This window comes from Pelophylax lessonae (genome assembly GCF_965119305.1).
Source record: "Pelophylax lessonae genome assembly, chromosome: 2".
NCBI classification, from domain to species: domain Eukaryota; kingdom Metazoa; phylum Chordata; class Amphibia; order Anura; family Ranidae; genus Pelophylax; species Pelophylax lessonae.
Genome location: NC_138769.1, coordinates 391,892,946 through 391,909,021, shown reverse-complemented (window position 1 = coordinate 391,909,021; position 16,076 = coordinate 391,892,946). Strand labels below are relative to the sequence as shown.

Here is a 16,076-nt window from a genome sequence, read left to right as displayed (position 1 = left end):
CTCAACGCGGAGGTGTTGGAGGCACCACACGACAGCATACAGTGGACTCGGGAGAGGGCATCGGCATTCTGATGCTGTCTCCCGGGTCTGTGTTCTACCACAAAATTAAACTCCTGGAGAGAAAGGAACCACCTTGTCACCCTGGCATTGGTGTACTTGTTCTGTCTCATCCAGGTCAATGGGGCATGGTCTGACACCAGGCGAAACCTCCTACCTAGGAGAAAATACCGTAGGGAGTCCAAAGCCCACTTGATGGCAAGACACTCCCGCTCCACCACAGCGTAGTTTCTCTCTGCTGTCGTTAGCTTCCTACTCAGAAAAACCACGGGGTGTTCTTCCCCATTGACCACTTGAGAGAGGACCGCTCCTAATCCTTCACTTGAAGCATCTGTCTGCACTACAAAATCCTTGGAGAAATCGGGAGCTACGAGCACCGGATGTTGGCATAATGCCGCCTTAAGCTTCTGAAAAGCTTCTTCGGCATTTGCGCTCCACTTTATCATCACTGACTTTCTACCTTTGGTCAAGTCAGTCAATGGTGCAGCAATGGTGGCAAAGTTGGGGACAAACCTCCGGTAGTAGCCAACTATGCCCAAAAATGCTCTGACCTGCTTTTTGGTTAGGGGACGGGGCCAGCCCTGTATGGCTTCTACCTTATTCATTTGGGGTTTAACCAGCCCTCTACCCACAATGTACCCTAGGTACTTGGCTTCCTCCATCCCAATTGCACATTTCTCTGGATTGATGGTGAACCCTGCTCTTCTCAAGGAGTCTACGACTGCCTGAACCCGGGGAAGATGGGACTCCCAATCAGTGCTGAAGACGACTATGTCATCCAGGTAGACGGAAGCATATCTTTGATGTGGACGTAAAGTTTTATCCATGGCCCGTTGGAATGTGGCAGGGGCAGAGTGCAGACCAAATGGCATCCTTTTGTACTGGAAGTGGCCTTCCGGGGTGGAGAAGGCTGTTTTCTCCCTGGCCTCCTTGGTTAGGGGAATCTGCCAGTACCCTTTTGTGAGGTCAAGCGTGGTGATATACCTGGCTGGACCCAACCTCTCAATTAACTCGTCTATCCGGGGCATAGGATATGCATCGAACTTGGAGATTTCATTAAGCTTTCTGAAGTCATTGCAGAAGCGAAGAGTGCCGTTGGGTTTAGGCACCAACACAATTGGACTCGACCACTCGCTCTGCGACTCTTCAATGACATCAAGCTCAAGCATTCTTTTTACCTCCTCAGACACTGCCACCCTATGAGCTTCTGGGATACGATACGGCTTTAACCGGATTTTTTCATTGGGCTCGGTTACAATGTCATGCTCGATGACATTGGTGAGACCAGGTAACCCTGAAAACATGTCCCTATTTCTTTGCAGAAATTCTTTTGCCTGTTGGGTTTGGGGCCTAGACAGGGTAGCAGCAACCTGCACTAGGTCAATCCCTGCAGGGTCCCCTGACTGGACACCTATCACTGCAGACACCTGTTCTCTATCTCTCCAGGGTTTCAACAAATTTATGTGGTAGATCTGGTATGGCTTTCTTCTCCCAGGCTGGTGTACCTTGTAGTTCACTTCCCCCATTTTTTCCACTATCTCAAACGGACCTTGCCACTTGGCCAAGAACTTGCTCTCCACCGTTGGTATTAGGACGGCCACCCGGTCTCCTATTTGAAATTGTCTGATTTTAGCCGACCGGTTGTACACCCTTCTTTGGGCATCTTGAGCCTTCTGCAGATGCTCCCTCACCAACGGCATTACCTTAGCCACTCTCTCTCGCATTTGGGAGATATGCTCTACCACAGTTTTGTGTGGGGACGACTCACTTTCCCATGTCTCCTTTACTAGATCTAGCAACCCCCGGGGCCTTCGCCCATACACTAACTCAAACGGTGAGAAACCCGTTGATGCTTGTGGAACCTCCCGGATGGCAAACAACAGGGCAGGGAGTAACATATCCCAATCCTTCCCATCTTTCTGGACCACTCTTTTTAACATGCATTTTAAAGTTTTATTGAACCTCTCGACTAGGCCATCAGTCTGCGGGTGATAGACGGACGTCCGCAACTGCTTAATCTGGAACAGTTTGCACAAGTCCGCCATCACTTTGGACATAAAAGGGGTGCCCTGGTCCGTCAATATTTCTTTGGGGAACCCCGTTCGGGAAAACATTTGAAACAGTTCCCTGGCGATGGCCTTAGAGGAAGTTTTCCTTAAAGGGACTGCTTCTGGATATCTAGTGGCATAGTCTAGGATGACTAGTATATATTGGTACCCCCTTGCTGACTTCACCAGGGGTCCTACGAGATCCATTGCAATTCGTTCAAATGGTACCTCGATAATTGGCAAGGGTACCAGGGGGTTTCTGTAATGGGACACCGGGGCAGTTAACTGGCAAGTCGGACAGGACGCACAATACCTTTTAACCTCGGCCTTTACCCCTGGCCAGTAAAACCGGTCAGTTACCCTGGCCTCTGTTTTTTCTGCCCCCAGGTGTCCTCCCAGTGCATCATTGTGGGCTAGATCGAGAAGCATCCGCCTATAAGGCTGGGGAACCAGCAACTGCTCGACAGTTTCCCCTCGGCTTTCAGCCACTCGATAAACCAAGTTATCTTTCAATGCAAAATGAGGAAACCTCTGGTCTGCACCTGGTATTTGTGGGATCCCATCAATAACAGAAACCTGCTCTCTAGCATTGACCAAGGTAAGATCCTGCAATTGAGCGGTGCCAAACGCACCCCTGGATACGTCCAGGTCTGGATGCACTGGCCTTGAGGAGGTTTCCCCTTCACTCTCCTCAACCTGGGACTGTGGTGGGGAGAGTTCCTCATCATCCTCTCCCAGCATAACCTGTAACGGGGAGACTTCCCCCCCCTCAGAGGTCAGCTCGGTCTTGCGACCTGAAACAGAAACAATATCGTCCACTTTAACATTTTCTGCAATGTCATTGTTAGTGACAGGTACCTCCCCATCAGGGGGTTGTGTTGTGGGGATTTCAGGCCCGGACCCCTCAGACTCTGTTCCTTCGAGGCCGAGGGTCCCCAGTCCCCTTGGTTGTCCAGGCTGTTCACACTGTACCTGGTTCCATAGTTCAAAAAACAGTGGGCAGTCCCGCCCCACTATGACATCATGTATCAAATTTCTTACCACCCCGACTTCTTGTGTCACAGAGGTACCACCATAGGCAACAGTCACTGGCACCAGGGGGTACTCTCTGGTGTCCCCATGGATACATACTACCCGTAGAGTCTTACTTACTGGGCCGAGTCTTCCGATCACCCTGGTATGTACCAGCGTTACCATGCTACCAGAGTCCAGCAGAGCCTTGGCAGGAAGGTGGTTCACCCATAGTTCACATTCAAACTGTCCGGTCACTATATCAAGATGGGTGGCACATGCTCTTTGCACATAAAAAGAGCTTCTCCGGACAGTCCCACACTCCATAGGCTCCTCCTGAAGTGGGCATTGTGCCCGGGTATGCCCCCAGGACCGACATCGCCAGCACTGTATGTCTCCCATCCTTGGGACAGGAACCAACCTCCGTGGTTCTGCTGAAGAAGATACCGGTTTGTGGGTGACAACGTCTGGCGGAGCTTCTCTCCTAGGTGCTGTGGCTGGCTTGGTTGCCCTATGTGTGGGTTCCCGATGCTTGGCAGGCCCGAGCAGGTCTTCCACCACAGTGTATCTTTCGACCAACTCTACCAGCTGGTCAGCGGTTGCAGGGTCGCCATGGCTTACCCAGCGCTGTAGGTCATCTGGTAGGGACCGCAGGTACCAGTCCATCACTACCCGTTCCACCATTTGCGGGCCTGTCAGCTTCTCTGGTTGCAGCCATTTTTTCACCAGCTGTACCAGTTCGTGCATCTGGGACCTGGGTGGCCGATTAGGTTTGTACCTCCAGCGGTGCACCCTCTGAGCCCGGACAGCTGTGGTCACCCCCAGGCGGGCCAAGATCTCTGCCTTCAGACGCTCATAGTCGCTGATGTGCTCAGTTGGAAGGTCAAAGTAGGCTTTTTGCGGGTCACCAGTAAGGAAAGGGGAGATAATGCCAGCCCATTGGTCACGGGGCCACCTCTCTCTCTCCGCTATCCTCTCAAAAGTTGTGAGAAAAGCCTCCACATCATCACTGGGGGTCAGTTTTTGCAAGTAATGACTGGCTCTCACAGATACTGGGTTGCCATCGGCAATGACTGCTTGCTCTCGTCCCTGAGCCAAACGCTGTACTGCCTCCTGCAAGGCAGCCACCTGTGCTTGAGTGGACTCCTGCTGGGCAGTAAACTGAGCAACTAGCAACCGTGTGCTTTCCTGTTGTGCCTTTACAGCCTGTGCCAGGGCTTGCTGCTGCTGAGCCATTGCTTCCTCATGGCGACGGTTTGCCTCTACTGAGGCTTGCTGCTGGGTCACAGTGGCTTGCACCAGTGCTTTAATAACCTCCTCCATGCCTGCTGTTTGCAGTGTCTGAGCTGTTTTCACCCAAGACATGCCATAGGTATACTGTCTCTTTAAATGTCAGTTTTTGGTTTTAAACGGCTTTTGCGGCTGCAAAATGCACTCTGCCCGCATCCTCCACCAGTTGTAAAGTTTGGGGGTTCTAGCTCCACTGGATTGAGTGCACAACCGTTTAAAACATAAACAAAAAGGCTTTATTTCAGCAAACTTAAACAGGCTTCCAGCAGTGCATAAATCAAACACAAAATAAAGTCCGCTTTTCTTCAGCACAAAGGAATAAAGCAAGAAAAAAGGCACATACGGTTTTGTGGATGGGTCTTCACCCCAAGGTTTGAAACAGTCCTCAATAGACCTCTCAGCAGCTTCCAGCAAACTTGCAGCTCCTTCAGACAGGTGCAACCACCAAACTACTCCTCCCCCACACTCACCTATTGCTGCTTCCTGTCTCTTAAGGACTGCTTCTCATGGGTCTTAACCCTGTATGTGCTGGAATCCCTTATGGTCAGGGGTGGGGGCTCTTTCCCACCCGAATATCACTACAGAGCCCCCCAAATTCCGGGTCCCAAATATCGCTCTATTCAACACAGAGAGCACTGCGATTCAGTCCTCCTGATTTTAGCTATTTCCAGGAATTTCTCACCCGTCTTGGGTGACCCCCTGAACATTTCCCAACTTCCCTTAAAGAGACCACAACCCAAACACAGGAGATATATAGCGATTGTCCAGGACCCAACCTTGGCGTCCTGTACAATATATAATATTTAGAGTGGGTTCACACTGATGTGATCTGAGTTAAATTAGTTTTTCAGTGTGATTTCAAAGAGCAGCACCCTCCCATTCCCTCCCTCTCTTTCTCTATCTCTCCCTACCTCTCTCCCTCCCATTCCCTACCTCTCGCTCTCCCTCCCATTGTCTCTCCCCCTCCCATTCCCTCCCCCTCTCTCTCTCTTCTCCCTCCCATTCCCTCCCTCTCTCTCTCTCCCTCCCATTCCCTCCCTCCCATTCCCTCCACCTCTCTCTCTCCCATTCTCTCCCTCCCTCTCTCTCTCTCTCTCTCTCTCTCTCTCTCTCTCTCCCTCTCTCTCTCTCTCCCTCCCATTCCCTACATCTCTCTCTCTCTCTCTCCCTCCCTCATATCCCCCCCTCTCTCCTAGCACATGGTCCAGGGATAAGAGGAGTTGCGACTTGCATAAACGTAATGGTACAGATAAGTGATTTGCATGCAGTTTCTATTCAAGTCTATGGGGCTGCAAACTGCACTGCACTAAAACTGCACAGGTCCCTTTTTAAAATCGCATTGGATTTGCACTGCATATATGTGAACAGCCTCCACAGAAACTCTTTATTTCACTTGTCATGCGATTCCATGCATTTTGGAACTCTCTCTCTCTCCCCCTCCCTCCCATTCCCTCCCGCTCTCTCTCCCTCCCATTCCCTCCCTCTCTCTCTCCCCCTCATTCCCTCCCTCTCTCTCCCCCCCCCATTCTCTCTCTCTCCCATCCCCTCCCTCTCTCCCCTATTCATTCTCTCTCTCTCTTTCCCTCCCCTCCCTCTCTCCCATTCCCTCCCACTCTCCCTTCCCCTCTCTCTCCCTCCCATCCCCTCCCCCTCTCTCTCCCTCCAATTCCCTCCCCCTCTCTCTCCCTACCATTCCCTCCCCCTCTCTCTCCCTCCAATTCTCTCTCTCTCTCTATCCCTCCCATTCCCTCCCCCTCTCCCTCCCATTCCCTCCCCCTCTCCCTCGCTCTCCCATTCCCTCTCTCTTTCTCTCTCCCCCTCTCATTCCCTCCCTCTCTCTCCCCCTCCCATTCACTCCCACTCTCCCTCCCCCTCTCTCTCCCTCCCATCCCCTCCCCATCTCTCTCTCCCATTCCCTCCCTCTCATATCCCCCCCCTCTCTCCTAGCACATGGACCAGGGATAAGAGGAGTTGCGACTTGCATAAACATACTGGTACTTTAGGACAGATAAGTGATTTGCATGCAGTTTCTATTCAAGTCTATGAAGCTGCAAACTGCACTGCACTAAAACTGCAAACTGCACTGCACTAAAACTGCACAGGACCCTTTTTAAAATTGCATTGGATTTGCACTGCATATATGTGAACGGCCTCCACAGAAACTCTTTATTTCACTTGTCATGTGATTCCATGCATTTTGAAACACTTCAGAAATTGCATCAGTGTGAACTAGGGCTTAAGCAGTGCTATGCACAACTGGGATGTACCCTTAATGAAGTAATTTCTTGACTAAACGTGTCAGGACAGACCCTATTTATGCAAACCTTATCCTAGTACACACTACTAGAATGTGGGTCGGCATTTGGCCCTGTGTGTACGGCAGCCAGTCTGACAGAAGCTGGCTTCTGTCGAAGGGTTATGACCGAAAAAAGGTCTGCCAACTGACTCCCTAGCTGCATGCTCAGCCAATGCCTTAGAGCGTTGACCGGGGTGTTCTGGCGGGGGAGGGGGCGTCTCCCTATCAGAACACAATAGCTCAGCAGGGGAGATATCTGTATTAACACTGGATTGTTGTTACAGAGGCTCCGACCTGAGCTGTCGGGTTGAGCAAAAGAAAAAAATAGTAGTGTGTAGGCTTTAGACTATGGGTTGACATGCTATGTGAGTGGACTAAGTTGTGTGCAGTATTGGATGCTTTTTTGTTTTTTTTTTTAAAGCATGTATGCACTAGTATCATGTGAGTCGTTACTTTGTTATGGTTTTCAAATGCTATTAAGCTAAAAATGTTACACTGTTAATATGTTTATCTTTTTATTTTTAATGGAAGGGAAATGGAGAAGATTTGTTATAAAAAAAAAAAAGAGAGGGAGCATATATAATTGGATTTTAGCACTGAAATATATAAGCGTTGGTTACCATTCCGTCACAGTTGAAAAAAAGGGTGAGTGAATTTCTAGTTTGAGGTGGAGGAATAGTGTGAGCACCACAATTAAACCAAGAAAACACAGTTTGTTTGTTTTTTAAGGAGGATTATGTATTGATGGTATTTGGATTGAGACATTGTTTTATATCACTTTGTGCAACATTGTTTTACTGTTATCACTAAGGGGATATTCACTGCACATTTGTTTTTTAGGTAGGTGTGCACTATGTGGTTATTAATTTAGGTCTAGAAAATATCACATCTATTTTGAAAAGTACTATTCAGGTTAAAAAATGTATTTCAAATGTGAAGTATACCAGAGTTCATAACCAACCACTGTTAGAATGATCACATTTGTATGCATTGCCATAAAATATATCCATAAAGCATGTGTGGATAATTTTTATGTTTTTTATGCTTTATCCCATCAAGGAAAACACCGTGGAAATGCAAATTTACGACGCTAAATTAGTGAATAAAGATTTGAACTCATGTAGACCTTTCATTTTTACACCAACTGCATCACTGAAGACTTTGCAGCATTAAGTGCCATGAATAAATCCGCTGTTTGTCCTGTGTTTTCTCCAGCGCCCAGGAGGAATGTTCATTTAGGTATTTTATTAGGAAATCTGTGCTTATTAATAAGCGCATGTTCTCATAAAAAATACAGCTTAAAATTTTTAACGTGTTTTAGAATATATTATAAAGGTAACCTTGTCTTTTCTTGGAGTTGTAGAAGGAATCTTTGTATTTTATGTTATACCTGTATATTTGTGTTTTCTGATTAGTTCACAAAATGTGTAGAAATTGTGTTAAAATACTTGAATAAAAAAATATCTTTACCCTTAGAAAGGGTATGACCAGTGATTTACAATCTTTTGATGTATAACATCTCCTTTTTTTATGTTTTTGCTTGACTGTTAATGATCTGAGGGAAGTAAGTCACTGAATATCCAGCTTTACAAGTGGAAACCGTTTAAAGCCAAACTCCACGCAAAAAATAAATATCTCGGTTATATGCATATTCCAAATGGACATTCTCAAATCTTACAAGTTCATTTAAAAATGTGTTTAAATACATAACGAATGGGTTACTTTTCAATATTTGCTGTAGAGCGTAATTTTACACCTAATCTCTGCCCCCCTTAAATCCTACAATTGTAAGATGGGCTCTGCAGCATTTGGGAGATTTCACTGCTCTAAAGTTGGTGAAATGTTGGCTAATGGGTTTGATGCCCTCTATATTCTTTGGGCTGTCATAGGTTAGCCACACATGGGCCGAATTTCAAAAGAACTTTCTTTTGAAAATCTTATCTAAGAATTTTCATTCGAATTTCACACCATAAGTGGGCCGCAGCAATGGCCGATTTTTGTGCGGTCATCGAATTTGAGTGATCGGGCATGTTGGAAATTTTTTGAAAAACAAACAATTTGCAAGAAAAAACAAGAACATTTTTGTAAAAAAAAAGGAGATTCCCAGCCACAATAATTATTTTCTGTAGCAACATGAGTTGAAATTGAAGGCTTGGTAGATCGAATTTTCAAATCAATGGTGGCATCATCGAATCACAAAACACACAAAATTTCTAATTTTCGAAAGAAAATTCTTTCAAAATGTTACCCATGCCACCTCTCCTTCCTCATCATCCTATGTTTTAGACAATTACCATATTGCAGTAGGTTGATGAAGTCATCCCTGTTATATTGCCTCTTGTAAGTATAGTAAAACCTTGGATTGTGAGCATAATTTGTTCCGGAAACATGCTTGTAATCCAAAGTACTCATCTATCAAAGCAAATTTCCCAATAGGAAATAATAGAAACTCAAATGATTCATTCCACAACCACTTTGTCATAAGCCCTTCAGTTTATAGTCCATATAAGAAGATTATAGCAATGTGATAGGTTGTGTAACCATAAAATGTCCATCCACAAATGGCAGGCTCCACAAGGGGATTGGAAGCAAAATCCAGCAGGAACTACAGAGTATAAAAGAGAAGAGAGGTGCCTCTAAGTGTATCAATATGGTTACATTTAATAAAGGTTCAACATTTAGCAACTCACATGGTTGATGATTAAAAGAGGCACCTCTAAGTATGCAGGCATCCGGGGTAAAGCTGTCCACATAGACCATCCTCCTCACTGCCAGCTCTCACTGCCATCAGTCTGCAATCGTGACCGGGAAGACTACCCTGCAGTAGAGTGATCTGAAAGAGAGGCTTGAAGCACTCGTGGAGCGCAGCGTGGAAGCAATGACATTGATGGAGGTGCGGAGTATGGTCTATATGGACAGCTTTACCCCAGATGCCTGCATACTTAGAGGTGCCTGTTTTAATCATCAACCATGTGAGTTGCTAAATATTGTACCTTCATTTAATGTAACCATATTGCTACACTTAGAGGCACCTCTCTTCTTTTTTATACTCAGTTGTGACATGACGCAACTTGTATATCAAGACATAGCTTGTTTATCAAGTCAAAATTTATAAAAATATGTTGTTTGTCTTGCAAAACACTCTCAAACCAAGTTACTCTCAATCCAAGGTTTTACTGTATATTCAAGTGTAAGAATCACAGCACTCTGGAAAGCAGATTGTCTTTCTTCCAGTACAGATGAATACAGGAAACTAATAAAAATAGATTTGAGTAGTTTTAAAATGTATTTTATGATTTTTAATGCATTCATAACTAAAGGGTTATTTTTCTATATTTGCTTGGAGTTTCATTTTACTTTTTCTTATGAAACCTTTACACAACTGACCTCAAGGGCCAGGGTCAAATGAAAACCCATGCCATAGTTATATGCACTACTTTGGTTGTGAATTACTAGAAGTTAGAAGCATTTTGGGATGAAGAATTTTCAATATGTTTGAGCATGTTTTTGTTTGATGCAGGCCTTTTTGAACCACCAAAAATGGTGCCACATTTTACATGGTCTAGTGCACTCAATTCTCCCTAACCTGTACAGCTATCTCTGAAAAGGAAAAAATCAGGTTGGTTAGTTAGAAAAAAATGATTACCTGTTCAGTCACAAAATCAATTACACCCTATCAATTACACTTTTCAATTTGCTGAAGTAAGTTGCCACCAGCTAGTTTTATATTATACAAAGCCAGTTGGTGGCAGATTAAATTGTAAGATTATTTTGTTGATTCCACAAGTTATTGTGTGCTAAGCATTCCAGTTGATATAGTTTGCTAGACTTGTCTTGTAATATACTAGATTTAGTTGTGTCTATTATAGACTAAAAGAATGTTATTAGTTGTTGTTGTCATTATTGTTTCTAGGTATTTTATTATCAAATTCATATTTATTGTATATACAGGTATTTACAGGTATTGTTTCTTGTTACTATTCAGGATATAACACAATGCTGTTGCTTTACTAAAGAAAAATAGATTGTGCAGTTACATTCTGCAAGGGCATTTGCTCCAAAGTTTAGTAAATGAGGTGACGCTTCCCTTTGCAGAGAATACCCAATCATATGCAAGGAAAATTAAAAAAGCAGCATTTTTGCTGGCACATAATTGGATGATGGAAGTTAACAGAGTTTCCTCTCATCTACTAACCTCTAGAGCAAACACCCGCACAACTGCACTTGTAAAGTGTACAATCTATTTATCTTTAGTAAATCAACTCCATTGGTGCTATAAAAATTGTGCCATAATTCCTAAATATGCAGCTGTTTAAAACTGTGAATTTTTCAAAAATAATCATATTGTGTGCTTTAAAATAAATGCTAATAAAAATAAACATATGTATAAAAAAGCTGGTTTATGATGTTAAATAGTAATGGACATTTTTTGTGAAAAAATGTGTAAAATAATCTTGGAGTCAAAGACACAGGGTGCTGATAAGGGATGTGCGAATGTGTCTGGGTTTGGTTGTCAAGAGATTCATAAAACCTAGCTGAAAGTCTAAAAATTTCCACTTCTGCTGACAAATTAGAATAATATCTAATCTTTTACATGTTCCCATTCAAGTAACAGAACTTAAAAATATTTTAAAAAAATTGCTGCTCACCAGTTTAGATGTTTTTTCTGATAGCTCCAGCACTGAAAACGCCTACTTGGTTCTTTTTGTTTACGAGGGTTCTAGGGAGCTGATTGACACAATTAACCCTTTCTGTACTTTGCTGGCAGATCTAAGTATCAGTTGCATACAAGATATGAACACTGTCTGTCATAGCAAAAGGATCATGATTTAATAGTTGGACTTCTTCATTATATACTGTATATTAATAGGAGGGAACTCAATCTGTTCTAAGCCTTTTTTTATTGGAACAGAGACTCACTCTGAAATTGTTCACAAATGTTTGCAGTCAGCCATGACACCTTTTCTTAAACATCCAAAAGGTAACAAATATTCAAAAAAGGTTTAGGCATGCTGTGTAAATGGTTAGACATAACAAACATATAGTTGGGTTTTCTCAAATTTGACTGCAAAAGTGGAAATACTTTAAAAACATACCTCAATGAAGTTCTTGGAGGTGAACCTTGACGAGCAATTCTGGCCATTTCCAAGGCTAAGGCATTGTCAAAAAGGAGCATTGGAAACCGAGCACTGCCATGGGTGTCAGTACTAAGGGACTGCAACACCTGTTTTAATATTAGGCCAGAATTGAACGGTAGCCACAACAGATCCAAAAGCTACAGAAAAGTTTTTTTTCCAGGAAAAAAAATAATGCCAATTCCCTCAACTACATATAAATTGGCCAGTGGTACAACAATTTAATAGTACAGAATAGTGAGCTTCTTAGTACCTCACACTTTCTCACTGCCCTTGCACATAGTAGCATTTGTTTTATTTGAGTTCTTTGTACTGCAACACCACTCAAATTAGCCAGAGGAAAGTTCCCAGCCCCTTTTCTTCTTCTTTTCCTCATAGTAGTGCTCTTATTTTTTATTGTGATGTTTATGTGCAATTTTTTCTCCCTCCTTCACAAAAGCACAAAGCTTTTTGTTTGGGTCTTCTATTGAATCTTTTTCTTTCTTCTTCTCAGAGTTGCACAGCAGCTAATTCTTTGGGACTGATAATGCACCCTTTTTTGTGGTTTGTGCTATACCGCATTGGCAGGTACCGAGTCACCATTATTTTGACCAACAGGTCAAGCCAGAACCCCTATTTTGCCATTTCCTGTCCTACAGCAGAATGCCATGAAAAAGCAGGAAGCAAAGGAGAAATACGAGGTGGAGTACTAGTGGTTAGGATGAGGAGAATGTTAGGGTGCTGGCAGTGAGGAGGGAGCCCAAAAATGACCCACCCTGAAGAAAGGTTGCAAAGAAACTCTTTGCCATTGCATTTTCTGATTCTTGCAGGATCCCCTGCACTGGAGGTATAGTTGAAGTAGTAAAACCAACAGCTATAGACTGCATGCCCTTCCACAAAATAGCATTGGCAATGGACGCTTACTGCTGACACAGGCAAAGCTGCGCTTTGTTTTTAGTATGTCACAACATGCTGTAAAGTTGTGTGCACCAAAACACCATATATTTATCCCCACTAGGCCATTACATATAGGAAACCCCCTTTATTAGCCATGTCAAATGCAGGCTCCTTCACCCTCTTTCTGCCCAGGCCATTTTTTTCAGCTTTCAGTGCTCTCACACTTTGAATGACAATTACTCAGCCATGCATCACTGTGCCCAAATGACATTTTAATCCTTTTTTTTTTTTTTGAGACAGATACACTGAGATTTACTTTATTCTTTGTTATGAAAAAGCCCCAAAACTTTGTAAAAATAGTTTTCCTGTTTCTGTTACAACATTTTGCAAATAAATAATCGTTCTTCATACATTTAGACCAAAATGAATCCTGCTAAATTTCTTTAGTAAAAATACCCAAAATCTGTGTATATTACCCAGAAAAGTACAAACACCCCCCCCCCCCCCAAATTACCCCTTTTTTGGAAAAGTAGACCACAATTTGAAAGTTTTTTTTTTTTTTTAACAAAGTTGTCCTTTTAACAAGTCTCTCACACACAGCATAGGTATACTTACAATTACAACCCAAAACACATTGTGCTATGCCTCCCAAATACCACATGCGTGAGATTTATTCACAGCCTAGATGCATAGAGGGCCCCAAAATCCAAAGAGCACCTTCAGGCGTTTTCGGGGGCATAACTTACACATCTAACGTCTTGACTTCCTATCACATTTTTGGAGGCCTTGTAGCACCAGCAGAGTGGAAACAGCCACAATGACCCCATTTTAGAAATCAAACACTCCAAGGTATGTTCTGAAAGGCATGGTGAGTCTTTTCAAAATGCAATTTTTTTGCCACAAGTTTTTTGGAAAATTTAGGAAAGAAAATGAAAATGTATTTTTACATAAGCTGTCAAAAAGATATTTCTAACACACATCATAGGCATACTTACAATTGCACTCTAAAACACATTCTGCTATTCTTCCTGAGTGTGGTGATACCACATGCGTGAAACTTTTTTTTACAGCCTAGTCACATTGAGAGGCCCAAAATCCAAGGAGCACCTTCAAGCTTTTTGGGTGCATAAATTACACATCTTATTTCCCGACTAACTATCACATTTTTGGAGGCCCTGGACCATAACATTGAAAGCACCCACAAAATGACCACATTTTGGAGAGTGAACACTCCAAGGTAGTTTTTAAACACTTTACCTGCGGCACAGTGGCTTGTTATCGTCCAGCGACGTAGACCTATGAATTAATGTTTTCATTCACAGCGGGAGTCGGGCCAGGGGAGGAGCAGCGGCGATTGCCGCCGCTCTTCCCCGATCGTCGGGGAATCTAGTTTGGTGATCCGCCCGCCTGTGTAAACAGAGCGGGCGGATCTCCTAAGTGACAGGGAGTGACAGATCGGAGTGTTCAGCATAGCTGAACATCCGATCTGTCCCTGGCTCACTCAGTCACCTCCCCCCCCCACACGTTAGTAAGCACCAGGCATACATTAACCCCTCCCTCTCCAATAAAATTAACCCCTTCCCTGCCAGTGTCATTTTTACAGTAACAGTGCATATATATAGCACTGATTACTGCAGTAATGTCACTGGTACCCCCAAAAGTGTCAAAAATGTCAGTCAAGGGTCCGATCTGTCCGCCGCAATGTCGCAGTCCCGCAAAAAAAATCGCAGATCGCCGCCATTACTCGTTAAAAAGAAAAACACCAAAAATGACAGAAATCTTTCCCTTAGTTAGTAAACGCAATAACTTTTGCGCAAACCAATCAGAATATGCTTATTGTGATTTTTTTTTACCAAACATAGGTAGCAGAAAACAAATTGGCCAAAAATTTTAAAAAAATTTGATTTTTACATATTTTTTGGGAGGAATTTCATATAAAAAAATGTTAAAAATATTGTTATTTTTTCAAAATAAACGCTATTTTTTTGTTTATAGCGCAAAAAGTTAAAATCGCACAGGTGATCAAATAATACCAAAAGAAAGCTCTATTTGTGGTAAAAAAAGGACGTAAATTTCGTTTGGGTACGGTGTCGCACGACCGCGCAATTGTCAGTTAAAGTTGCACAGTGCCGAATCGCAAAAAGTGGCCTGGACGTAAGACAGCAAAATCCTCCGGTGGTAAAGTGGTTAAGAGGCATGATGAGTCTTTTGAAGACTTCATTATCTTGCCACAAGTTTTTGAAAAATGCAAACTGAAAATGAAACTATTTTTTTTTTTTACAAAAAGTTGTCAATTTTATAAGATATTTCTTAAGCACAGCATTCTTAGAATAAAAACCCAAAACACATTCTACTACTCCTCCCGAATATGGCAAAAATGTGTGAGATTTTCAGTGTCTGAACTGATTATATATCGGACATTGTATCTTGTGTATCACACAAATAAACCAGTTGTGTCAAAACCAATGTACTGTAATTAAGTGATATGGAAGGTGAATGAGCGCTAATGATAAAAAACAGCAGCTAGCAAAGAATGTGTAAAATATGCATACACAAGAATATGAACAAAAAGAATATTGCAGCGCTGAAAATATATAAACAAATGAAAAAAATATTTTCAAATGAATGGTATAGATAATATGACGTTTCTCGTGACAAAAGTTCATATAAATGATGTGACAATATTCAGTGGGTGTGATCCAGTGAACCAGTAGAATCAAACGATGAGAAGGAAAGAGATAATCTCCAACATCAAAAACGAATGAAGTGCCAACTCACCAGAGCCAAATGCTGTCTAGGTTATAGGACAGCAAACGAGTGTTGTGCGACCAGTCTCAGGATTTCCAGGACATTAGTAAAGTCAGCAACCTCCGGCCTCATGGGTGACCTCCAGTGCGATGATAAACTCCGCACATCATGCAAGGGTTAAATTTGCAAAAAAATGGGAGAGGCTCATAGTGCAGTATGAAATAAAATCAATTTAATAAAAAATATATATTGTGTATCACTGGTACAAATTGCAGTGTACATATGATAAAAAACAAATATCGGTAAAAATGAACTCCCATATAAAGCCACCACTAAAAGGAAAAGTGATTGGTTGGGACCTTAAGTGTTTGAGATAACAAGCTCTACGGCCGTTTCGCGTCCAACGCGTCCTCAGGAGCTTTGCAAATATTATCTCAAACAGGTATATAAATATATCTATTGTTTAATTGGAACATCAAAGCACATGTAGTGATTTAGGTCACTAGATAATTCCCATTTTCGGTTTTGGCCGCCATTTAGTCCAAAATATAAAACGTGTTTATTAGATTTATATGATTTAAATATAATAATGGGGATGGATGATGCCAGGGAAAT

The 16,076-nt window shown here is 42.9% G+C and overlaps 1 protein-coding gene across 3 annotated transcripts in view; it reads left to right on the top strand.

The window, feature by feature from the left end:
• The window catches only part of RPH3AL (rabphilin 3A like (without C2 domains)), a 393,784-nt gene extending 385,389 nt beyond the window's left edge, over positions 1-8,395 (top strand). For all 3 annotated transcript variants that reach the window (XM_082245575.1, XM_082245576.1, XM_082245574.1), the window contains one exon: positions 7,762-8,395. In XM_082245575.1, coding sequence (XP_082101701.1) covers positions 7,762-7,796 — 35 coding nt within the window. In that variant the 3' untranslated portion in view covers positions 7,797-8,395. The remainder of the gene's footprint in view (positions 1-7,761) is intronic.
• Positions 8,396-16,076: the final 7,681 nt, after the last annotated feature.